Genomic DNA, 26,419 nt, shown 5'->3' with positions numbered 1-26,419 from the left:
TGAGAGATTCCAATCAATCCAACCATGTATTCATATCAATACTAAAAAATCCAACCTTGCAGTGTTGTATAATAAATTTCATTGATACAATCGCAAAATCATGTCAAATCATATCAACAATCATGCACAAAATAATATAAATTGAACATTTATAAAGTGCAAGAAAACACAAATAGAGGTTAAATTGTGTTGATTTTTACACAAATGCTTTTAAAAACCTTTCTTTCTCTTTGAAAAATACCCTTTGATAAAACAATTTTGACACAAAGGTTTAAAACATATAAAGGTATTTTTATACTAGATCGCATAAGTATATTTTATACTAGATCACACCCTAATCCGGTTCGTACATCTAGCCCCTTCACTCTGAGAGATTTACCTTCAAACTCCGAAGGAGTTTTCTACTATAGGCAAACCCTAATTACAGAAAACTCTACTAGGGTATTTTTAGCCAACCTTACTATATCACTATAGGCCAACCTCAAATGGGTTTGATGACATTGCTAATTAACCCTGGTCCCGATGAGTATCCCGAGCCCAACTCACATAAATATCTTTTTTTTTTTTAGATAACATAAATATTTTCTTATATAAACAAAAAAGAATATAGAAAATCAAGGAATGCGGAGGAGAATGAATTGGACGGATGTTAGCTCTTTATAAGGTCTTTGAGTATAAGACACCCATGCCATATGATTCAAAAGATCATTTAGGTAGTGAATGTTTGACTCAACTTTTAGAAGAGTCAATATTGATTCAATAAGTATAAAATTGGTTTTGAAGATAAAATTTAATGATTTATCTCTACAATTATTTTTTTGAAAAGCATTTGTCCCTACAAATGATTTTTTCTCTTAAATTTATTGTTTAAATCACTATTATGTAAATTTAAACAAACATAAATCCCTTTACGGTGAACTCACTTTTATTTGGAACAAATTTTACAAAATTAATTCATTCAAAATTAATTTTTTTTTTTAAATGATCATTCAAAATTAATCTTTATACACTTATATGGTATGTAAATAATTGATGGAAGTAGCAATAGTATTTTCACTACTTATGTTTGGCAAAAACCACAATCTAAATAATAAAAAAAAAAAAGTTCTGAACTACAGGTACTTTAATTATTTCTGTGTTCATTCCTTTTGATTTCTAATGCACCACTGATTTGTTTCTCTTAAAAAGGAAAGTAACAGCCTTAGCCCTTTAGCAAGCTGACACATAAAAGCATCTTTTTTAAACCCTGCATAAAAATAAATTAAAATAAAAAAAACAAAAACAAAAACAAAAAAGTTTTGTTATTATATTTAAAGAATGATAACGTTTTGTTTATTATTCAATCAAATTTTTAGTTGTTTTCTTCTGTAAGTGCTTTGCTTTTCATAGCTTGTTTGCATGTGGGAAAGTAATGGTATTATTTTGTACTAAATTTGTTCATTCAATATAAAATGATTGAGAAATAAATTCATTTTCATTTGGTGCTTAAATTGGACTAATGTTGATATTGGTGTGATTGCTGATTCTACCAAGCTAGAAAGCTATAGGTTGGCTTTCTTTTTCAGCCGTGTTTGATTTTCTTTGTATCATATCAACTCTTGCTTTTTTAAGTGGCATCAAAATATTTGATTATCTTTATTTATTTATTTATTAAAATTATAATATTCTTTGGAGATAAAAGAACATTAATCATGTGCAAACTTTTTGGATATTTCTGTTTATGATGTTGATGTTTTGTATAATTTCAAATATTGAAGCTAGATTCAAGTTTTTCTCTTAATTATTGCTTCTTAAAGGGACCAAGTTTTAATTTTCTCTTTTTATTTTTTCCTACATTATGTTATTTTGATTCTTCAATTTGAGATATGACTTTTCTTTTTATGGTTTCTAGTATATGAACTCCTCTTCATCATCGTCAACTCAACTTATCGCGCCGAAAAGGATGAACATGTATGAGCCATTCCTTCAAGTGAGTATGTGGGAGGATAGCTTTAAAGTTGATCATAGTACTTTGAATTCAATTGCTTCCCCAATGTTGAAGATGAACATAAGTAGCATGGAAAACAAGGTGAAATTGAACTCATGAATTTCTATTTTGTTTCTATGGTTATCTATGTTTATTGAGAAAACTAGTTGACAATATTCTTTTGAATTTTATTTGTATAGTCTCAATGTATTCCTCAAGAATCAAGAGAACCTTCTGGAGATGATCAAGAGACTATTCAAGAACCTGTTCCTAAGGTGATAAAATTACATCACTAGTAGAAAAAATTGAAATAACGGCAGAAATTAAAGATGAGAAAAATAACACTGGTTACTAAATTTAGCGTTTCTAACACTTAGAGACGCTTCTTCAAAAAAAAAAAAACACTTCGAGACGCATTTTGTCTTTTTTGTCTCTAAATTTTTGTCGTTATTTCAACTTTTTTAAGTAGTGATTTATATTTCTTTTATATATTTAGTCATGATAATTTTCATGTTTCATTTTAATAGTTTTAACATAGTATCATGGAGTTTGAGAAGTGACCTTCTGTCAAAAAAAATTAATTAAAGAGAATTGTTTAGCTTGGAAGAGTTCATAATGGATTCTGACATTATAGTTTCTCAATATCTATGTATAGGTACTACGACGTCAAGCACAGAATCGCGCGGCTGCTCGAAAATGTCGGCTGCGAAAAAAGGTTGTGAAAATTGAATTTATAGGAAGGAAGCTACTAGTGTTTATGATCTTATTTGTATGTTTGTGATTCACAGGCTTATGTTCAACAACTGGAAACGAGTAGATTGAAGCTCATGCAGTTGGAATTAGATATCGAGAAAACAAGAAAACAGGTGATACCATATAAAAAATCGTCATCCTTACCTCTTCCTCTATTTTATATAAATTATTTCATCTATCATTCATAGAGATTTATCCATATTTATCCTTGCAGGGTTTATACAGAAACAGTTTATTGGATGTCGGTTATATGGGAACGTCCGGAACAATAAACTCAGGTTAGTGATTGATAATTGTAGTTTTAAGTTTCCTCAAAATTATATTTTTTAAAATAGTCCTGTCATGTTTCGAAGCAGGGATATCTTTGTTTGAAATTGAATATGGACGTTGGATTGAAGAACAAGATCAACAAAACGAAGAACTAAGAAATGCATTGCAAACTAATGCATCTGATATACAACTTCATCTACTTGTTGAGAGTAGCTTGAACCAATACTCAAATCTTTTCAGAATGAAAGCAGAAGCTGCAAAGGCTGATGTTTTCCATTTAATATCTGGTGTATGGAAATCACCGGTCGAACGCCTTTTTCTTTGGATCGGAGGATCTCGTCCATCACAAATTCTAAATGTATATCCACTAATTACTATTATCTTTTTTATATTTTCTTTGTTCTATGTTTTGTAAATTGTTAAACATCATGTCGTGTCATGTAAACCTCAGGACATGTTTCTATAGCGTCGATTGATACATGTAGCTAATCTATCGATGATTTTGTACAAACCATTTGACTTTTTCTTACAGATCGTGGTACCGAAACTTGAGAATTTGAATGATCAACAAATTGCTAGCATTAACAACCTGCGTTTATCATCTCAGCAAGCTGAAGATGCACTGTCAATAGGGTTGGAGAAACTCCAGCAGAGTATGATCAACAACATTCAAGCTGATCCCTTGGATTTCGGAAACTACGGCTTTCAGATGGCTGCTGCCATGGACAAAGGAGAAGCAGTAGAAGGTTTTGTAATTCAGGTAATCAATATAAAATCATAATTTGGTCTTGTTTGTTGTTTGTTATCAATCACACATAACATGTGTCGTGGAAACATTAATGTGTATTAGAATTCAAACGTGGGTGGTTAGTCTTGCATCGATTTTTCTTTTTTCGCACTTTCTACAGCTAAATTGAAGCATTTTTCTTCTTCTTTGCAGGCAGATCACCTTAGGCAACAAACTCTGTTATACATGTCACGCATATTATCAATTGGTCAAGCTGCTCAAGGCTTGTTGGCTATGGGGGAATACTTTCATCGTCTTCGCACTCTTAGTTCATTGTGGACTGCTCGTTCATGTCACCATTTCTACCCTACTCAACACTCAAATTAAGATATATATTTTTCAATCTTAAGATATTTTCTTTTCTTCTTTTCTTTTGTACATTTTTTATTTCTTCAATATATATATATATATGGCATATGAACAAGCTAATGCTGTCAAGTACCATGATGCAAAGTTCATACTACGGTTTGTATAGCTCTTGAGAACAACTTGTATATAAACATTTTATCATCATCTACATGAAGAAGTTATGAACAATAAATTAGTCTACATATTAAGTATATGTTTTGAATATAAAAAATAATAATTACTTTTTTTTTTGAGAGAGAAAAAAATAATAATTACTTTGTTTTACTAATATTTGTTATTTTAATTTTTTTATTAATGCATTTTTAGTTTTTAGAAAAATAATCCTTTTGTGACGTTTACTTTTCATTTGTTATTTTTGAGATGGAACTTTGTATAATGCAATAACTACCCTATCAAGAATATCTCTTTGGATTGACTTATTTGAACTTATTTACTAATATAAACACTTGGTATACCTTTTAGAAAAACTTATACAAAAACGATTTAACTTTGTTTTATCTTTGGTTATCGAAATAACTTATACATGAACGGTTATTATAAAATAATAAGTTGTTGAACTTGAAAGTTATATGATGTGTCAATTACGCTGAGGAGAACTATGTACCTTTTCTATGAGTTCTTTAACCATCCAAAGAAGTTTAAATATAGTGTTTGAGTGTTTTGAAGTTACTAAACTAAGAAATGCATAAACATCTATGAGTTCCTTTATTTTAATATGCTTTTAACTTATTAATAAATATTAGGAAATGCTAACTAGTGTCCCTAATACACTAGTTAAAGAAACTTGTGTAACCAAATACTTGAAAGTGTAAAATATATTGATTTCAATACAAAATTTTCATTTTTTATTTCCTTTAGCTAATGTTCGAAGACACTAGTTAGCATAATTCATAAATATATCAACTACTTGTGAGTGGCAAAGACCACTATCAAATTAATAACAAAAGGTGTGTAAACTATTTGTACTTTCTTGTCATCATTCCTTTTTATTCTTTATACACTGCCTAGTTGTTTCTATTAAAATGAAAAGTAAGCCAAGCTGACACATCAAAGCAGAGCTTTAGAAACACTGCATAAAAATTAAATGTAAATAGTTTTTTATTATAATAAAAAAAATATTTTATTCACAACAATGATATTTGGAAATACTATTAATCAAGTGTGAGTCATTATGTTCCACATCAGTTAAAAATGAAGAAAACTTTAGATATAAAAAAGAGCTTAATGCTTAAAGGTAGTAGGTGGAGATGTGGTGTCTAAATTTCGTAGAGGTCTTAGATGCTTAGCCCGTCGCCACTTCCGCTGCTCCACGAACTCTGCAACAAGTGGAATCAGAGCCCTGGTTAGGCTCAGTGAGGGAGCAAGAGTGAGATCCTTGTGTGGATGAACTCACACTTAAGAGGAAGATTGTCGGAAATCGATGTTGTCCAGAATGTTAAGGTCATTGCCGCTCCTCGGACTCCTCCATCACTATCGAATCACTCTTTCTCTACCATATAGAGTTTCCCACCCACTTAACACGTGTACATCAAAGACTTTCCTTTTATTTATGACATAATCCAACTTTTAGTTGTTTCCTTTGGTCAGTGCGTTGCTTGTCATATCTTGTGTGAAAATAATTTTATTATAGATAGATTCATTTCATATTGGTGCTTGCTGATTCTACCAATTCATAGGTTGATTTCTTTTTCAGTTGATGTTTGATTTTCTTTGTATCATATCAACTCTTGCATAAAAAAATTTGTATAATCTTTATTCATTTAGAAAACTTACTATTAACAATTTTCTTCGGAGACAACACATCATATCTCTCTTTCCTTTCTTGAGGTAATCAATTGAATCCTACTCTTTCTTCTGTTCCCTTGGAAACAAGTAGATTTAAGTTCATGCAATTGTAACTTTGAAAACAGGTGATACCAACTATAAAATCACCATGCTTATTTCTTCCTATAATTTAATTTATATTATTTTTTTTATCTATCATTTCTAAGCATATATTAAAATTTCTGCATGCAGGTTTATAAGGAAGCAATTTATTTGAAGTCACTGTCAGTAATATGGGATCATCTAGAACAATAAACTCAGGCTAGTGATTCATAATTGCTGTTTTTATTTTTATTTCTTTCTTAGTTATCACTTGCTTATTTTTTTTTAGATGCAATTGAAGTAAACTGAATGGCTCTGTTTTTTGTGCTTCTATAGTGTTAGTATTTTTGTGTTTTTGCGGTTGGGTAACTCAACAGGTTTGAATTATGTGATTAAAGGGGTTTAGGAGTTAAAAGTTCAAGTTCAAGTCCTCGTATCGTCCGAAGAAATATAGTAACATAACAATCAATACTAATATTTTAACATACTAGCATTGGTAATTCAAAAAATAAAAACAAAAAAAGTTATAGATTCATATCTCTCTTATTTCACACACCTCTCTTTCATTTATGTACATGCATCTACTGTTCATTTTGTTTTTATTAAATAAGAATTTGCATTGAAGTCTCAATTGACCCTAATAGAAACAATCAAGACTTAATTGCAATTTCAATCCTCCTATGTTCACTATTTTGCGAATTGGTCCCCTTATTTTAAAATATGGCAGTTTTGGTCCTTCTTTCGATATTTGGTCTAAAATATACTAATATGACATTTTTTAAATAAATTTTAAAGGGAATTTTCTTACGATTTCATAAATGTTAATCTTTTCATATCTTCAAATCATATACTACATCATTCAAAACATATATCACATCACAATTTTTTTAGTTCAAAACCACGATGGAGGGACTGAAACGGTTAAATTTTAAAATATGGGTACCAATTCCACAAAATGGTGAAAATAGGGTGACCAAAAATGCAATTAAGACAATCAATTAGTCAGTAAATATTTTTTACTAGTTTACTACAAATCACGTTTGCTTCACTAATTTTTTTTCAACCTTCAATGGACGATGCTTGCTTCTAGGAAAAAATATTAATGTTGCACACTTTTTTTCATCTTTGTCGTATTATGAGATACCATTTATTTTGTAATTACGTATACTTATTTCAAGTTTATATATCGATGATGGATCATTTGCTTTTGTGTGTTGTGTTGTGGCTTTCTTAAAAAACTATGTCTTTATTATTGTATGAAGCAGGGATATCTTTGTTTGAAATTGAATATGGACGTTGGATTGAAGAACAAGATCGACAAAACGAAGAACTAAGAAATGCATTGCAAACTAATGCATCTGATATACAACTTCATCTACTTGTCGAGAGTAGCTTGAACCAATACTCAAATCTTTTCAGAATGAAAGCAGAAGCTGCAAAGATTGATGCTTTATATTTAATCTCTGGCGCATGGAAAGCGCCGTTAGAACGCCTTTTTCTTTGGTTTGGAGGATCCTGTCCGTCACAGCTTCTAAACGTACATCCACTAATCTTAATCTGTTTCAATTTCGTTGTTAATATAATTTTTTGACATAACTACCATATTGAATTACAGGGAGTGAATATGTCTCATTTTAAAGGTTTGGTATATAAATTTCAGTTTTATTAGGAATCATCGAACACATTATCAGATTCCAAACACAGCCAGAGTTACTTGATATGCAATCTCATTGTTGCGAATAGCACATATTTTCAATCTGATATTCATTCACCACGAAGGTTGAAGTAAGCGATGACAATTCATAGACGACGGAAAAAGGCAAAAAAATCTCTCATTTCGTCACCAAGTGTGAGAGATGCCAATTGTGATGACCAATTTTATGTTTTCCGTTTTTAATTTCGTTCGTTATTTCAACTCTGTTATACTAATGTATACTCTTAAACAGTAATAGAAAAATTCCTTTAGATATTATTTGGGGTTGGTTTTGACTAGACTAGTGGTACTATCAATTTTCATTATACATCTTGTAAATTGTTAAATTATCATGTTTTGGAAACATTAGAAGAGATTTTATGACGTCGGTTGATATATGTAGCTGATCCGCCTAGTGAAAAAATATTTGTTGTTCTTGTATGGTTTTGCGGAAACATTAATGACCTTGTAGAAACTACTTGTCTTTTCCTTACAGATCGTTGTACCTAAGCTCGATGCTTTAACTGATCAACAAATTGTTAGCATTAACAATCTCCGTTTATCCTCTCTTCAAGCTGAAGATGCTCTAACAGAAGGGTTAGAAAAACTTCCGCTAGATTTTGGAAACTATGGCTTTCAGATGGCTGCTGTCATGAACAAAGTAGAAGCAGTAGAAAGTTTTGTAATCCAGGTAATGTAACATCAAAATTTGGGCACGTTTGCTACTGCTCACACATAACCTGAGTCATGTGAACATTATGTGTAGTCCCAATAAGGTTTCCAAGTTGCGATTATGCCACTATATAGTTGAATAGATATAAAATCTTTCGATGCTTTCCAAATTACAGTCACAAACCTTTTTTTCAAAACCCTATTACAATAGTAATACACTAATACTATACACCTATACAAACTTTTATTCCCAAATGAGACTAGTAACCTCTTTTTTTTGTCTTAACCCTCCGGTTCTCAGGGAAATATGCTTGTGAGCTTGATAGAAAGGAAAATTCCTTAGAATTCATATTGAATCAAATTGAAATATACAGTAAATGCGTACATGAGATTTTTCTATATAGAGTTTGCGAGACATTAAGAAAGTAACCACGTAATAACAAACTATTCCTAATAGTTAGTCCTACATCAAATGTTTCACTCTTTCAATAACTAAATTAATGTTTTCCTTTCTCTACAGGCAGATCACCTTAGGCAACAAACTCTGGCGTACATGTCTCGTATCTTGACAATTGCGCAAGCTGCTCAAGGCTTGCTGGCTATGGGGGATTACATTCACCGTCTTCGCACTCTTAGTTCATTGTGGACTGCTCGTTCGTGTGATTCTTTCTACCCTACTCAAAACTCAACTTAGGACAACTTTCACTCTTAAATAATTTTATTTTTTTATTTGTTTATGATGTACATATATTTTACATATGAACCAGTAGGGGTGTTCACAGGTACGAGTGACCCGTTCAAACCGATGATTCAAACCAACCAAACATGTATTTTATCTGAATTCGTTCAAGTTCAAATTCAACCCAAAATAACCAGTTTAAACCCGAATTGACAATCAGAACATCATAGAAATAGAGATGAGAAATTGGTTAAATTAGTTTCTGTCTCAACACATAAAATAAGGATATAACATATAATACTATAATATAATTGTCTCTAATGAAGTTGCGGAGATTTAATGCGTCATTGTTTTAGTAGATCATGTGTTTTTAAAATATTCTTGTTATTCTGTTCAGCAGGTATATCTTTATTTGAAATTGAATATCGACGTTGGATTGAAGAGCAAGATAGACAAAATGAAGAACTAAGAAATGCTTTGCACAATAATGCATCTGACATACAGCTCCATCTACTTGTTGAGAGTAGCTTGAACCAATACTCAGATCTTTTCAGAATGAAAGCTGAAGCTGCAAAGACTGATGTTTTCTATTTAATCTCTGGCGCATGGAAAACATCGGTAGAGCACCTTTTTCTTTGGATTGGAGGATCCCGTCCATCACAGCTTCTAAATGTACATCTACTTATCTTAATCTGCTTGAATTTTGTTGTTAAGTTATTCTTTTCATGATTCTTTAGTAGAGATTAATAGAAACTACTATCTCCGCATAATTTTGTGATATAACCAGCACATCGAAATGTGGGGATTGAATTGAAGTCTCATTTTGAAGGTTTGATATATAGATTTCAGTTTTACTAAGAACCAAGAAAACATTGTCAGATTCCAAGCATAACTAGAGTTACTTGATATTTCTATTATGAATTGCAATCTAATTGTTGTTAAGAATAACATCTCTTTTCTGTCTGATATTCAATCATTACTAGAAAAGGTTGAAATAAAGGATGAAAATTTGGAGATGAAAAAAGGACAAATTTTCTCTCATTTTGTCGCAAAGTGTAAGAGATGCCAAATGTGATGACCAATTTTATTTTTTCTGCTTCTAATTTCCGCGGTTATTTCAACTTTTTCATAGTATACTAGCAGTACTATGAATTTTCATTACATATTTTGTAAATTGTTAAATTATCATCTCTTGGAAACCTCGTAACAGGTTTTATAACATCGATTGATACATGTGGCTAATCCACTAGTGAAAAAATATTTGTCCATGTTATTGTTGTATAGTCTTGCAGAAACGTTAATGACTTTGTAGAAACTACTTGACATATTGTTACAGATCATTGTTCCCAAGCTTGATGCTTTAACTGATCGACAAATTGTTGACATCAACAACCTTCGATTATCCTCTCTTGAAGCTGAAGATGCTCTAACACAAGGGTTAGAAAGATTGAAGCAGACTATGATCAGCAACATTCAAGCTGATCCCTTGGATTTCGGAAACTATGGCTTTCAGATGGCTGCTGCCATGAACAAAGGAGAAGTAGTACAACCTTTCATAATCCAGGTAATGTAACATCATGATTTCGGCTTCTTTGTTACACACACACATATATATGTTAGAATATTATTTTACACCTTCAATAGCCAAGTTAAATGTCTTTCTTTCTCTACCAGGCAGATTGCCTTAGGCAAGAAACTCTGGTGCAGATGTCTCGCATTCTAACGATTAGGCAAGCAGCTCAAGGCTTGTTGACAATGGGGGGATACTTTTACTTGCTTCGTAATTTTAGGACTCGTTTGATGTCCAAGATATAATAGAATATAGACTTGGATAAGCATGTGATGTAATATAGATAACATTTTATGTATTTAGGCCCCGTTTGGTGCACATGATAAGAAGACAGGATATGATAATACTATCATATCCTGTTTCAATCATCTGTTTGGTGTGTCGATAGGAAAGGATAACTTAAACCTATTTATAATCCTATCCTACTTAGCCTTTGTTATTTTTATCCTTAGTTTTTGGTGGGTTAGAGTTATCCTATCATGATTAACATTAAAATTCTTATTTTGCCCTCTCAATTCATCGCTCATGTTCTCTCTGATCTCCATCCATCAACATCTACCTTCTTCCATAACTCTTCAATACCATCTCATCATAGCGAGTGTTCTAACAAGTCGGATAACAATATTTAATGAATAATGTTTTTTTTGAAAGAATATTTAATGCATAATGTTGTTAACACACTCTTTGACATATATTTTTACGCACTTTTTTTTATTAGTTAAAATTCACATGAATCTCATGTAATATATAATTTAGGATTCACATGATTTGTTGGAACATTTTTTTTATATATATAAACTATAGTAAAATCCATATAAATTAAATTTTAACCGATAAAATAGCGAGTGTTCTAACAAGTCGGATAACAATATTTAATGAATAATGTTTTTTTTTGAAAGAATATTTAATGAATAATGTTGTTAACACACTCTTTTGACATATATTTTTACGCACTTTTTTTTATTAGTTAAAATTCACATGAATCTCATGTAATATATAATTTAGGATTCACATGATTTGTTGGAACATTTTTTTTATATATATAAACTATAGTAAAATCCATATAAATTAAATTTTAACCGATAAAATATAGTGTATTAGAAAATGTGTGTTTTCTTTGAGGGATTGATGTAGAAAAGTGTGTATAGTGTGTTTGTAACCTTCCTCTTATTTATTTCTACAATATTTTTGGTGCACACTTCATAATGACATGATAGAACATATATCGTATTTTAATAAAAAGAAAATACCCTTTTTAAAAAATTGCACATTTTATTGTAAAATAAAAAAAAACTTGCTAAAAAGTTAATAAATCAATTTTCTATAATTTAAAAAAATAACATTTACAAAATACTAAATTAGCAATAGCACATATTGTAATGAAAACTAATAAATTTTAAACTGATATTTTTTTTTTTGAAGGAAACTGATCAATTTTACTCAAATAAAAAAGCTATTAAATTTATTGGTTCAGATATTGTAATGAAAACTAATAAATTTTAAACTGATAATTTTTTTTTGAAGGAAACTGATCAATTTTACTCAAATAAAAAAGCTATTAATAAAAAAGCTATTAAATTTGAGCCTTCGTCGTAGTCACAAGCACCTTCGTCATAGTCACAAGCGGTTTTGAAGGGGTTTTGAAGGGGATTGAACCCGACGTGAATCGAACACGCAACCTTCTGATCTGGAGTCAGACGCGCTACCATTGCGCCACGGATCCGCCGATGTTAATTTTGTTTGCAAATTATATCTATACCATTGAAATAAGGGAAAGTTCCAAATCACATAAACTCTCATTAAAATATTGCTTTCTTTACCATCAAATATATATATATATATATATACACATATTTTTTTAAGGATAGATCTTTTCTAAAATTAAATAATAATGTGACCTAAGTACATATACACTTCTGTGAAAATATTCTATGCTGACAAAAAAAATTCCACTAGTTGAGTGGGTTTGATATGGTAAGATTTAAAGGACATGACATTTGGTTTATTCGGCCAGGAAGAATATTTTTTCAACAAATTTGGGTTGTTCACATATCTAGATTTGAATGCAGTACAAGTCCACATGCCATTATTAATCTATGTAGGGTGATCATTGAAGCAATTGACCAAGAGCAGAAGCTAGCTTGAACTTTGAACCACATATGTTACTTCTCGTTGCAGATTTCTAATTGCATTGTTTTATTATATTTACACAAGATAAGTTTTAAAAACAAAATGCTGTGATAAATTTGTTAAGGTTACTAGTAAGAGAGAATTCGTTAATTGCAAATATCAAAACCAAAGTCCAAAAAGGCTATGCCCCCTTCATAACACCTTTATGCATCCTAACTCATAATAATGAGCTACACATTTAAGACAAATAAAAAGCTATGTAAAGCTTAGCAAATACTTACGTAAAACATTGTTTTTTTTTTTTTTTTACTTTCTCTATTTTATATTTGTTGTGACATACACAGTGAGATATGAGGAATTATCGATCAAATGACGCATAAAAAATTTTGTGCATGTACATCATTATCGTAGTTTCTTCTCTATTTTAAATTTTGAACCATATAGTTAGTCATTTTTAAACTACTTGAATGATTGCGATAGCTAATAGCTATATACGAGTTTGTGACTAGTGTTAGTGAGTAGTTAGTATGCATCGGTTGCTACATTTTCTTTCTAACACTTACTAACACTTTAAAGAGATATTACTGTTTACCGATGTTTTTGGTAAACAAACACTAATTTTAAATTATTTGTTTGCAGGATCAAACTATAAATCACATATTTGTGCAATTGTTTCTTAGAAAGGTTTGAACATTCATGGTGTTCATAAGTTTTAATGTCAAAAAGATGAAGATAATTGTATCATTCGAGAGATTTAAAAAGGTTGAGTGGCTAACATCTGGTAACTTTGGTTTGTGTTCTCAATCGATGGATTGAACACTGTGCCTTTTTGTTGAGTAAGCATGTTAACCATATCATGGTTACTCTCATCCATTTGTTGTCTTAGTGACATTAGAGAATTTGTAGTTAACGGTGGTTGCACATTTCAACCAGGATTACTCAGTGCAAATCATGGCCAAATGTGTATTATAAGACGAAAACACTGTTGTTGTATTATCTGCGTATGTAGACGCATTGGTTTGTATGTCTGTCGTCATTGTTGTTGGCATACCCTAAGTATATTCCCTAATAACCATTGGTAACGTAAAATGGTGGCATAAAAGGGATAGACTCCATAGAGTTTCCAATTAAAGGATTTGTACCCATATGTGTCATTGGAAAACTCATTGGTGGTGTCACAGATGCCACTGGGTCTGAAGAATGCATCGAGGCTGCCATAGTCGAAACATATATGGAGCAGTTACCCCTGTAAGCGTCGAAACTGGCATAGGGGCAGTTACACCCATGGCAGTTGATACATTGGCGCCACTAAGTGACGCTTGGATTGATTGTTCTTGAGTGCTTCGAAGGCTACTTTATGTGTTAGATGCAGAAGCATTATTAGTGTTTGGACATGCCATTTCAGGAAGGGTTTTGCCACTTCTTAAACGCATACACAAATAAAATTTTCCCATAAATATTCTTATACCAAGAACAATTAACAACTTAAAAGATAAAAAATTTCTAGGAAAATGTTTTCCTTAAAAACTTTGCACAAAAAAGGTCCCATTGGGCGTGCTAATTTGTTTACCGATGTTTTTTGCAAGATCAAACTAGAAATCCTAGGACATATTTGTGCAATTGTTTCTCATAAAGGTTTGAATATTCATGTTGATCATAAGTTTGAATTTGAAAAACGTTGAAGATAATTGTCTCATTGGACAGATTAAAAAGGGTTTTCAGGGTTTGAAAGAAATAAAACTCTAAAAATGAAAGTAAACAATTTAAAAGAAAAGGATTTGCATTGCATGAATAAAAGTTGGTACATCAAATCACATTACGTTTCTTGTTACTCATTTCTCGCTATGGCTTGGGTACTTTGAGTGTAAAGATTATGTATTCTTGATTTGTGGCCTCTATTTCCTATGAAAAGCTGCTATATATATACATACACAATAAGAAGTAACTGAAAACAACAGTCATAAAACTATAAGTCTTGGACATATATCTAACATGCTTCCACGTGTCTTCGACCTTTGATCTTGCCTCTTCATAGAAAATTTGAATTTCCTTTGTCGAAACTGAATGGTTTTGAAATCTCCATCATGCCAAGACTATCACATTCAATCGAAGGGAACTTCTAGATTGACACCAAGAATAAAATTTAGCTTCGACATAAAAGTTTTCTTGTCTAAAACAACATTAAAAAATAGGCTAACAATTACTCACATTGATTTAAGTCAATAAATAATTAAGGTTAGAAAGGTGTCAAAAAAAGTGTCTTTAGCATTCCTCCACGGCTAGATTCCAAGACTTTGCCACTGACGTGGACCTATATAGTCCTATATGTATTGGATTCAAAGCATACATACAGTGCTCAAACCTAGTTAAAAGGCCAAATTTAAGATCCATTAGAAGTAAATGGAGTTAGTTTGCACATCACTTTCATTGCCAAATGTCAATCACTCAATCCATTGAATTTTGCACATGAATCCAATTTAGAGAAGATTCTTGTGTCTATTGCAGTCAGCCAATCTAAGTTGTCAGCGAAAAATGTTATTGTTGTCAGAAAACCACGTAGAAAACTCAAATTTCAACTATTTGGTCGTTTTCATTAATAGAAATCATTGGTTTCAAAAAAATAATAGTAATAGAAATCATTGACTACAATCACAACTAGTTGCATCAAATCCATTCCATATTTTTATATCTGATCTTATTTTTTCAACAAAATTACTACCTCCGGTCTCAAATGTAAGAAACTTTTCACTTTTTAAATTCATTCAATAGATGATGTATGTGGTCTGACCACATACATCATCTATTGAATAAATTTAAAACGTGAAAAGTTTCTTACATTTGAGACCGGAGGGAGTAGAGCATAAAAGCGTTATATGTTTTGACCTAAAGTCTGTTGTATGTTTTTGAAGATTTTTTTTTTTTTTTGAGAGAATGTTTTTTAAGATATTGTTTACTATGATTTGTGTAATCTCTAATTAAAACACATTTAGTTGATTAAGAAGAGTGTGTTTCTAAACTATCATTTGTCTCAATTTTTAAACAGCATGAAAAAAAAGTTGTATTTTGGAATGATGTTATTTTTATGTTTTTTTTAACCATGATATTGATACGAAGTTTTCAATGCCGTTTAACGGTGATTAATCTTTATCAGTGAATTTGTGGGCACACAAAGCGAGTTTGTTCCTTCCAACTGGATTTTTTCCATACACTTCAGACAAAAATCAAAACCCTGACCACGTGCTTAAGTGGTTGAAGTATTTTCTAAGTATTTTTAAGTATTTAATAGTATTTTCTATTCTTATCACTTTGATTAATCCATTAATAGTGTTTTTAAGTATTTTCTAAAATGTGATAGAAGTATATATATGACTCCACTTTTCTAAAATGATTTTGGTTATGGAAGTCCCTTTCTTTAGTCCGTATTACTGTCGGCTAAGAAACTACACACACTAAAAACAGGTTCAGTGTAAATCCAACGAAAACCATTAACATCCCTTACTCCAAAACAATTGAACAACATGTGCATTTATTTTGTGTGGTGAATGCATGCACCGTGCATTATGTTGGAGTTTGTTTTTGTTATATTCCTTGATCTCCATGAAAAATTCTATGTAGAATTCAATCCCCTTGACCCTTGTAGCTATATATGAATGGTTTGAATAACAAGATTTTTAGGTTATTATTTGCAAATGCAAGTACAAATTATCTCATTGAAGTTGTCCTTATATATACTTATGTAAAAAGCAAATAAACCCATGTTAAGGTTGATTGTCCGTTAGTTGTTGGGCCCCGTCCTTATCAAGATCAGGTGGACTATCACTATCAAACTTCACAATTCAAAGTGCATTGAAGCACTATTCTCCACAAAGACGCAAACCCAAATGCAGATGTATTAGCAACATATATTGATAGCTATCATTCGGTCACTATTATAATAAAAAATAAATATTTTAAATTTGTCCGTTAAATAATATATGTGGTCTATAATAAAGACTATATACATTGTTAATTGAAATAATCTAAAATATATATTTTTCTTTGTAACAATGACCGAAGTGTGTACCTAACAACCATTGCCTTTGGTGTCGATGTGGTATCATCGATTGTCACTGATTCACATAGTGAACTAGGGTTTTTTGGGTCTTAGTTTGAGAGGGAGGTATTACAGCAGCATGCAGAGAAGGATAATATAGAGAATAATAGTAACTTGCAATGCAAGTTACTTCACCATTGTACTTCATCATCTTAGTGTAGTACAATCCAGATTGTGTAGTACAACTCTTGGGCCTATAAATACTTTTGTATCACTCTATTTCCACAATAATGCAGTTTTATTTTGCTCTTCCATTGTTTCATAATATGGTATCAGAGCACTCTCTTTGAGAGTAGTTTTGATCCTAACCGTTTTCTTGCGATCCTAACCGTTTTTTCTTCTCATTTCTTCCGCTGCAATTCATCTTCTCTGGTTGAATTTCGTGCAATTACTGCACATTCGCCATTGTTTTCTTCGTGTTCTTCTTGCTTCCTTTGTTTTTCTGTACCTTTGAAGCTTTTCATCTTCAACAATGGTGCGTAATTTGAACACTCAGCAAAACGTTGATTCAGTGTTCTATGTTCATCCTAGTGAAGGTCCAAACTCTGTGGTAGTTACTCCACTTCTCACTGGCTCGAATTATCTCACATGGAGCAGATCCATGCAACGTGCACTTGGCGCGAAGAATAAACTCGTTTTCATCAATGGATTTGTGCCTATGCTTTGCAAAGGTTGATCGTATTCGCATAGCTTCTTTACGTTCTTCTATCAACAATTTTAAACAAGGATCTAAAACAGTTTCAGAGTATTTCACTGAAATGAAAACTCTATGGGAAGAGCTTAACTCTCATCGTCCAATGCCTAATTGCACTTGTCCTTTTCCATGCCGGTGTGAAGCTATGAGATCTGCACGCGCACATCGTATGGAGGATCAAGTGATTCAATTTTTGACTGGTTTGAATGATAACTTCAATGTTATCAAGTCTCAAGTTATACTTTTGGATCCATTACCTTCAATTAACAAGGTGTATTCATTGGTTATACAAGAGGAGAGTAACAATGGCACAGTTTCTCTTCCCTCTGTTTCAGAAGATTCAAGCATTCTTGTTAATGCTTCTGATTCTAAGAAGCAATATGGAAATGGAAAGCCTTTTGCTGGTTCCAAGAATAACTCTAGGTTTTGTACTTTTTGCAAACGTACAAACCATACTGTGGAGTTTTGTTATCAGAAGCATGGATACCCCAATTCATATAAATCCAATCCTCAAGCAAATGCTACTACTGCTTCTGCTAGCAATGCAGAGATTCAGCCTGTGAACTCTGCAGTTGACAATTCTCCTCCTACTGGTTTGACTCAGGAGCATTACAATCATCTTGTATCTCTTCTTCAGCAATCACATTTGTTTGCTTCAGGCTCCACTCCTTCTCCCCCAACCTCAAACCATATTGCTTCTGCTCCCAATTTCACTTCTTCCTCTGGTACTCCTCCTTCAGGTATATCAATTATTTTCTCATGTGCTTTGTTTGATTCATCTAATGATTGGTTACTTGATTCTGGTGCTAATGAGCACATTTGTTCTTCTTTACACTATTTTACTTCATACCAATCTATCAAACCTGTTCATGTTCATTTACCAAATAAAACCATTGTTACCATACATCATGCTGGTACTGTTGTCTTTTCTCCACATTTTAAGATTTCTAATGTCTTATATTCACCACATTTCAAGGTTAATATGATTTCTATTGCCAAAATCATTAGCAGCTTGAATTGTTATGTTCAATTTTTGCCTGATAAATGCATCATACAGGATCTGACTACCCACAGGATGATTGGTTTGGCTGATCCTCATGGTGGTTTATACAAATTGAGGGTTTCTCCTTCAGCTTTTCCTTTTCAGTCTTCTGTTTCTAATGTTCCTCATTGTAATCTATCCATAAATAAAGATGTTCAACCTATTGTTTCTAGTTCTTTTACTCATATTCCTGAAACTGCACTTTGGCACTTTAGATTGGGGCACTTGTCCAATCAAAGATTGTCAAATATGCATTCTTTGTATCCCTCAATCTGTGTTGATAATAAAGCCATTTGTGATGTTTGTCAATTTGCTAAACATACGAAATTGCCTTTTCCTCATAGTTTATCTCATGCTACTTCTAAATTTGAATTGATTCATTGTGATATTTGGGGTCCTTTGAGTGTTCCTTCTATTCATGGTCATACGTATTTTATCACCATTGTTGATGACTTTAGTAGATTTGTCTGGATTATTTTGATCAAATCCAAAGCTGAGGTGTCTATTCATGTTCAACAGTTTATCACTCTCATTGAAAATCAATTTCATATCACTCCTAAAATCCTTAGAGGTGATAATTGTAACACCCTATTTCTATTAAGCGGTAAAACGCGCGAATACATTAGAAATATTCTAGAAATAGATGCTACGTCTCCGAATAAACCACAATTCATACATGCATAAAGATCATGTTATACTACATAGCAGCGGACAACATATAATTCATAAAAAATCTCTGGATCTTCAAACTAAATACAAATGTATTCTCCAAACTCCAAATAACAAAATAGCTCAACAATTCCAAAGTATAAAGTCAAATAACAACATGCAAAGACTATCCTAGATCAGAGCCCTAATCTAGACTCTTGCGTGAAAAAGAGGACTCCACTCCTCGGCATCAACAAGCAACACTAAGCATCCTGCACTCCATCTACCCGTCCATACGGAAAGGTAGGTGGTAAACCACTGAGGGTTAGCATTACATCATCATAATCCATATAAGATTAACAAGAACTTTGAAGATGAAAGATATAATCAAGGATAAAGAATGGCAATCCATACATAATTCCACAATATTCACAACATATAAATATTCCAAGATCATTCAATTTCATCATACCAAGTTCATGTCCACAAGTGTATCTTACACATATCACAACCTCACCTTGTCAATCAACAATTAACAATTCAATCCGCAAGTACAATTAGCAATAATCAACCATCAAACACATCTTAATGCAATTCAATCCACCAACAGTCTATGCAATGTCTCTAGACTCATCTAGATGCATGTGGTACCAAAACACCTCAAGGTCGTCACCTTTGATGCAACAAAAACCTCGTAATCACCTCCATTGGATATAAATCCACCACCATCAGTCATGTATGCATGAACATATGACCCAACTACAATGCATATGTTCACACAACAATAATCACCTCACCATCACCAATACTTGTATATATGCAATTATTAACAATTCCCCATCACATATTATATATACAATCACCAACCACATCCAAAAATCACACAACATGTAGTTGTCACATAATTACACCACCAATCATCTCTACATAACATATAATAACTCTCCATAAAGGATTCACAATCAATTGATTCTCAAAAGTCATCTTTAGTCAAGTTCGTCTCTCAAAATCACAACATTAAATTAATTGAACATTTGAGTCAAAACCAAGTAAACAAGCTCAATTGCCTATGCCTTTCATTCTCACAATTCACATATGTGTGCAGTAGAGGTTACATAAGCATTTCATCGGCCAAATGCGACGAATTCATGAAAACTCAAAGTTCGTCTCATTTTATCACTTTTCACAAAATTTTCCATTTTCAAAGCAAAAAAAAGTTCAAACTTGATGGAACCAATCACAACCATTTTTAGAAATCATATAAACATTATACAACTTTAATCCCACTTCAATTTCCGAAGAAAACGGGTTCTTGGAAAAATCAACGTTTGGACCGTTTTTACAAAAGTTAGACTATTTTCACGAATTCAAGTCCAAACCAAATCAAATCATGTTCCAGTAGGATTAAAGGTGTAAACAGAGGTTAATTATGTCCAAAGAAACATTTTAGAAGTATCGGATTGGTCCCCAAGTGCTCGAAAACAAAAATCAAAAATTGTTGAACTGAGGCTAGGACGCGAAAGCGTCCTCTGCACGCTTAAGCGTCCCTGTTCCAGTAGCTCCTGGAACAGCACGCTTCTGGGACGCTGGTGGGATGCTTAAGCGTCCTAAGCACGCGAAAGCGTCCTACATCAGATTCCCAGAACTCAGTTACGGGTTCTAACCCATTTTCATCCCAAAATCCAATTTTCAATCCCCCAAATCACCAAAACAAGTTCCAGAAAGTGTTTATAGGTCAAAATAGGTTCAATACACTTAAACACATACAAGTTTTGGAATTAAATCACCAACATAACAAAATTCACCAAATTATCACCACTTTCTCAACTTTCAACAATAATACAAAATCTCCTCATCAATTCATCAATCTTCATACCCAAAGCACCAATCCAACAACAACATGTTCCAAATCAAGAACAACAACTAATGAACACAAATTCATGCACAATTCAACATCACAACATCAATTCTCATCAAACTTGCTCAAGAACACAAAGCACCAACAACTATGCATTTAACCATGTTAATTCACATACTAACATGCAATTATCATATAAATCATGTTCTCAAACATAACAACAACAATTATGCACGAATTTTACAACAATTATATTCAATTCATCAATTTTACAAAAATGGGTAAAGAGAAAAAAAAAAATGAATTATGGTTGAAACATAACCCTCTTACCTCTAACACCAAGATTCTTTAACCCAAGCCTCAATTGAGCTCCTAGATGATGAATCCCCTCTTCAAGCTCTAACCCTTGATCTTGTTGTTGCCTCTAGTCTCTATCTCTTCTCTTCCCAAATGAAATGAATAATGTTTGTAAAACCTAGTTTTACCAACAACTAGAGTTTATATACTAGCTCTACTCAATTGGGCTTATTTCTTAAACCTTAATGGGCCTAACCCATCTCTATTCTAACACTCAAAATGTCACTACTCACTTAATGGTAATTATAACACTAACGGTCACTTAATGGTAATTAAAATAATTACTACCCTCTCTCTAGTAACTTGGTAAAATAATAACTCTCACTAAACACTAAAAATAACTTTCTGCAAAATTACAAAATTGCCACTGCCCTCAAAATGACCAAAATGCCCCTAAGTCCAAAATGACTAAAATACCCTTCTAACACCGAATTCTACGATTCCCAACCAAAAATACACACAGAGGCAAATAATCACATAAGAGCACATATAACACACATAAATAAATAATAAAATAAATCTAGCGAAAAACGGGCTGTTACAACTCTCCCCCACTAAAAAGAATTTTCGCCCTCGAAAATTACCTGAAGGAAACAACTCCGGGTACGCAACTCTCATCCTACTCTCCGATTCCCAAGTGGCACTCTCACCAGTCGGTCCAACCCAAATCACTTTAACCAAAACGATCTCCTTGCCACGCAAACGCTTCACTTCACGATCCTCAATCCTAACTGGCCAGGTCTCAACAGTCAAATTATCTCTCACTTCCAAATCATCCACTTGAATCACATGAGACGCATCATACACATACTTCCTCAACTGAGACACATGAAACACATCATGAAGATTCGACAAAGATGGCGGTAACGCAATCCGATACGCTACAACCCCTACCTTCTCAACAATCTCAAACGGTCCAACAAAACGAGGAGTCAACTTCCGACACTTCAAAGCACGTCCAACACCAGTTACAGGATTCACTCTCAAAAACACATGATCACTAACCTGAAACTCAAGGTCTTTCCTCCTCTTATCATGATAACTGTTCTGCCTACTCTGAGACGCTCTCATCTTCTCTTGGATCATCTTAACCTTCTTGGTCGTCTCTTGCACAACTTCCGGTCCTAACAAAGCACTTTCTCCTGACTCATACCAACACAAAGGAGTTCTACACCTCCGACCATACAAAGCCTCAAACGGTGCCATCCCGATACTAGAATGAAAACTGTTGTTGTAAGTGAACTCAATCAACGGTAAACATTCAATCCAACTGACACCTTGCTCCAACACACAAGCTCTCAACAAATCTTCCAAACTCTGAATAGTCCTCTCTGTCTGACCATCAGTTTGGGGATGATAAGCAGAACTCAACCTCAACTTAGTTCCCAAAGCATCTTGCAAGCTCTCCCAAAACTTAGAAGTAAACCTCGGATCCCGATCCGACACAATACTAGAAGGAACACCATGCAATCTAACAATCTGCTCAATGTAGATCTCAGCCAACTTAGCCACAGACATACCGGTCTTGATAGGAACAAAATGTGCCGACTTCGTCAACCGATCAACAATCACCCAAATAGAATCAAAACCCTTAGCAGTCTTCGGCAATGCTCCAACAAAGTCCATTGATATACTATCCCATTTCCACTCTGGCACAAACAACGGTTGCATCAAACCTGATGGCTTCTGATGTTCAATCTTAGATTTCTGATAAACCAGACAAGCATACACAAACTCTGCGATCTCTTTCTTCATTCCAGGCCACCAAAATAACTTCTTCAAATCCTGATACATCTTAGTCGCTCCGGGATGAATACTCAAACTACTTCTGTGACCTTCTTCCAAAATCTGCCTCTTAAGCTCAAGAACACTTGGTACACAAACACGATCACGAAACATCAAAACACCGTTCTCATCCAACCTGAAGTCTCCACCCTTACCTTGGTTAACCAACACCACTCGATCTACAAGTTCCAAATCCTCCTTCTGACCATTCTTGATCTCCTCCAAAATATTACTTGTTAACTTCAACATTCCCAACCTCACACCATTCGGTGTCAACTCACTAACCAAACTCAAATCTCGAAACTGCTCAATCAACTCTAACTCTTTAACCATCAAAGAAGACATATGCAACGACTTCCTACTCAAAGCATCAGCAACAACATTAGCCTTTCCAGGGTGATAACTCAACTGGAAATCAAAATCCTTAAGATACTCCAACCACCTTCTCTGCCTCATATTCAACTCCTTCTGGTCAAACAGATACTTCAAACTCTTATGATCACTGAACACCTCAAACTTAGAACCATACAGATAATGCCTCCAAATTTTCAACACATACACAACGGCCGCCAATTCCAAATCATGAGTCGGATAATTCTTCTCATGCACTTTCAACTGCCTTGAAGCATAAGCCACCACCTGACGATTCTGCATAAGCACACCACCAAGACCCATCTTAGAAGCATCACAATACACAACAAAAGATTCCTTCGGATTCGGCAAAATCAACACTGGAGCTGAAGTCAACCTCTTCTTCAACTCTTGGAAACTCTTCTCACACTTAGCATCCCAAACATAAGCTTGTCCTTTCCGAGTCAACTGCGTCAATGGCAACGCCAACTTAGAGAATCCCTCAATGAACCTCCGCTAGTAACCTGCCAATCCAAGAAAGCTTCTAACCTCAAATACGGACTTAGGTGATTCCCACTGTAACACTGCATCAACCTTCGACGGATCCACGACAATGCCACCTTTAGAAATCACATGACCAAGGAAACTCACTTTCCGCAACCAAAACTCACACTTCGACAACTTAGCAAACAACCTCTTCTCCTTCAACACTCCCAACACAATCCTCAAATGCTCGGCATGTTCTTCTTCAGACTTCGAATATACCAAAATATCATCTATAAACACCACCACAAAACGGTCCAGAAAAGGATGAAATATCCTATTCATATACTCCATGAAGACACCTGGCGCATTAGACACTCCAAATGGCATCACAGAATACTCATAGTGTCCATACCTCGTTCTGAACGCAGTTTTGGATATATCTTCCGCCTTTACTCTAATCTGATGATATCCTGACCTCAAATCAATCTTACTGAACACTTCTGCACCAACCAACTGATCCATCAAATCATCAATCCTCGGAAGCGGATACCGATTCTTGACTGTCACCTTGTTCAACTGCCGATAATCCACACACAATCTCATGCTACCATCCTTCTTCTAAACCAACAATACAGGAGCTCCCCACGGCGAAACACTTGGCCTGATAAACTGTTTCTCCAACAATTCTTCCAACTGCTTCTTCAACTCTCCCAACTCTGATGCAGACATCCGATACGGCGCAATCGAGATAGGACTCGTTCCAGGCACCAAATCAATTGCAAACTCAACCTCTCTCTCCGGTGGTAACTCAGTAACGTCGTCCGGAAAAACTTCTGGAAACTCTTGCACTACCGGCAAATCACCAACTCCTTTCTCACTACTCTCCTTCAAGGAAGCAAACATCATGAACACACAAGCTTCGCCATCCAAAGACTTCTTCACTTGCTCCGCGGTTAAGAACCTTCCGCCTTCTTCTGCTACCGATTTAGAAAACGTTACACTCTTGGACAAACAATTAATGTTAACACCAAAAGTCAACATCCAATCCATACCAAAAATTACGTCCATATGCTTCAACGGAAGACACACAAGATCCAACTCAAAGTCAACATTACCAAAACTAACAGGACACTTAGCACACACTAAAGAAGTAGTCACTGAACCACTAGCCGGGGTATCGATAACCATCCCTCGAGACAACGGAGCCACAACCAAACCCAAACGCTCAACACAACTCGCCGCGATAAAAGAATGAGTAGCACCAGTATCAATAATTGCAATCAAAGGAGTACTATTGATAAAACACATACCTCGGATGAGATTATCAGGATGCTCCACCTCTTCCGCATTCAATGCAAACACCTTCCCCGCCGCCTTCTTCGGCCTGGTACACTTAGTACTGATATGCCCCTTCTCACCACAATTGTAGCAAGTGATCTCCTTCTTGCACTCAGCAGCCTTGTGACCTGCTTCTCCACACTTATAGCACTTCTCACCACTCTTGCAATCATTAGCAAAATGACCCAATGTGCCACACTTGTAGCACCTCACCTCAGCAACATTCACCTTAGAGCCTCCACCAGATTCTCTCTTCTTGCCTTTGTCTTTGTTGTACGGCTTCCCAAATCCATGCCCCTTTCCTTTCTTCTCATTCTGAGCCTTGTAGTGATTAACCTTAGCCCTTCCAGCATCATCAAACATACGACACTTATGCACCAAAGTATCAAAATCACGGATCTCCTGAATACACATATACTGGTAGATGTCGGGCCTCAAGCCTCTCTCAAACTTTACACACTTAGAGACCATAGCATCCTCCGCATTGATGTACAGGCAAAACCTCGAAAGCTCCTCAAACTTTGCCGCATACTCAGCCACTGAACGGTTCTCTTGCTTCAAGTTCAAGAACTCCACTTCCTTCTTAGTCCTCAAATCCTCAGGAAAGTACTTCCTCAAAAACTCAGTCTTGAACCTAGCCCAAGTCACAGTTCCACCAGCCTCAAGCCTTCCCTTAGCATTGGTCCACCAATACTCAGCCTCCTCTGCAAGCATATGAGTAGCCAACCTGACCTTCTGGTCCTCACTAGTCACCATAGCACGGAAGATCCTCTCCATGGCCTGCACCCAACTCTGAGCTCCATCCGGGTCATATCTACCCTTGAACGTCGGCGGACTGTTTCGCAAGAAACGATCCAACCTTCGCTCCTCAGCCTCACCAAGATCACGATGACCAACTGCCGCCTGCTCATTAGCCTGAGCCAACACCTGAGCTATCGAAGCCAAAGCCTGAGCAATTGCCGCATCATCTCTACCACCAGCTATCTCACTTCTACACAAAACCAACCAACAG

The 26,419-nt window shown here is 34.2% G+C and overlaps 2 protein-coding genes and 1 non-coding gene across 21 annotated transcripts; 2 read left to right on the top strand and 1 right to left on the bottom strand.

Annotated features, from left to right (window-relative positions):
- The first annotated feature begins 764 nt into the window (after nucleotides 1–764).
- Nucleotides 765–4,336, top strand: LOC146922545 (transcription factor TGA3-like). Of its 9 annotated transcripts, none has more exons than XM_085715426.1 (9): nucleotides 765–1,547; nucleotides 1,892–2,068; nucleotides 2,167–2,241; nucleotides 2,622–2,681; nucleotides 2,755–2,832; nucleotides 2,934–2,997; nucleotides 3,076–3,347; nucleotides 3,522–3,749; nucleotides 3,930–4,336. In XM_085715426.1, the coding sequence occupies exons 2-9, from the start codon at nucleotides 1,895–1,897 to the stop codon at nucleotides 4,101–4,103; spliced, it is 1,125 nt and encodes a 374-aa protein (XP_085571552.1). In that variant the 5' UTR covers nucleotides 765–1,547; nucleotides 1,892–1,894; the 3' UTR covers nucleotides 4,104–4,336. The 9 variants fall into 9 exon arrangements, with proteins under 9 accessions (XP_085571552.1, XP_085571557.1, XP_085571551.1 ...); XM_085715431.1 differs by having other exon boundaries at nucleotides 807–1,547; nucleotides 3,597–3,749; XM_085715425.1 differs by having other exon boundaries at nucleotides 1,338–1,547; nucleotides 3,073–3,347.
- A 1,363-nt stretch (nucleotides 4,337–5,699) lies between these two features.
- LOC146922544 (transcription factor TGA4-like) lies at nucleotides 5,700–11,340 on the top strand. 11 transcript variants are annotated; one of them, XM_085715413.1, is made up of 8 exons: nucleotides 5,700–5,821; nucleotides 6,162–6,230; nucleotides 7,277–7,548; nucleotides 8,201–8,395; nucleotides 8,897–9,035; nucleotides 9,453–9,727; nucleotides 10,392–10,619; nucleotides 10,730–11,268. In XM_085715413.1, the coding sequence occupies exons 2-8, from the start codon at nucleotides 6,203–6,205 to the stop codon at nucleotides 10,868–10,870; spliced, it is 1,278 nt and encodes a 425-aa protein (XP_085571539.1). In that variant the 5' UTR covers nucleotides 5,700–5,821; nucleotides 6,162–6,202; the 3' UTR covers nucleotides 10,871–11,268. The 11 variants fall into 11 exon arrangements, with proteins under 11 accessions (XP_085571539.1, XP_085571542.1, XP_085571545.1 ...); XM_085715416.1 differs by having other exon boundaries at nucleotides 5,713–5,821; nucleotides 9,456–9,727; nucleotides 10,730–11,340; XM_085715419.1 differs by having other exon boundaries at nucleotides 5,713–5,821; nucleotides 8,897–9,029.
- Nucleotides 11,341–12,276: 936 nt separating this feature from the next.
- On the bottom strand, nucleotides 12,277–12,348 carry TRNAW-CCA (transfer RNA tryptophan (anticodon CCA)). Its single transcript has one exon. It is a non-coding gene; the product is annotated as a tRNA-Trp (tRNA).
- Nucleotides 12,349–26,419: the final 14,071 nt, after the last annotated feature.

The sequence above is a fragment of the Medicago sativa genome, chromosome 5, assembly GCF_051527215.1.
Source record: "Medicago sativa cultivar Bolivia chromosome 5, Bolivia_mono, whole genome shotgun sequence".
Classification (NCBI taxonomy): domain Eukaryota; kingdom Viridiplantae; phylum Streptophyta; class Magnoliopsida; order Fabales; family Fabaceae; genus Medicago; species Medicago sativa.
The sequence above is the reverse complement of the archived record's forward strand: the minus strand, read 5'-3'. Positions and strand labels throughout refer to the sequence as shown.

Coding starts and splice junctions, on each gene's coding strand:
- LOC146922544 (XM_085715413.1), top strand. CDS start 6,203: ATGGGATCATCTAGAACAATAAACTCAG. Junction 6,231..7,276: donor ATCTAGAACAATAAACTCAG/GCTAGTGATTCA, acceptor TGTATGAAGCAG/GGATATCTTTGTTTGAAATT. Junction 8,396..8,896: donor TAGAAAGTTTTGTAATCCAG/GTAATGTAACAT, acceptor CTTTCTCTACAG/GCAGATCACCTTAGGCAACA.
- LOC146922545 (XM_085715422.1), top strand. CDS start 1,895: ATGAACTCCTCTTCATCATCGTCAACTCAACTTATCGCGCCGAAAAGG. Junction 2,682..2,754: donor AATGTCGGCTGCGAAAAAAG/GTTGTGAAAATT, acceptor TGTGATTCACAG/GCTTATGTTCAACAACTGGA. Junction 3,348..3,521: donor GTCCATCACAAATTCTAAAT/GTATATCCACTA, acceptor TTTTTCTTACAG/ATCGTGGTACCGAAACTTGA.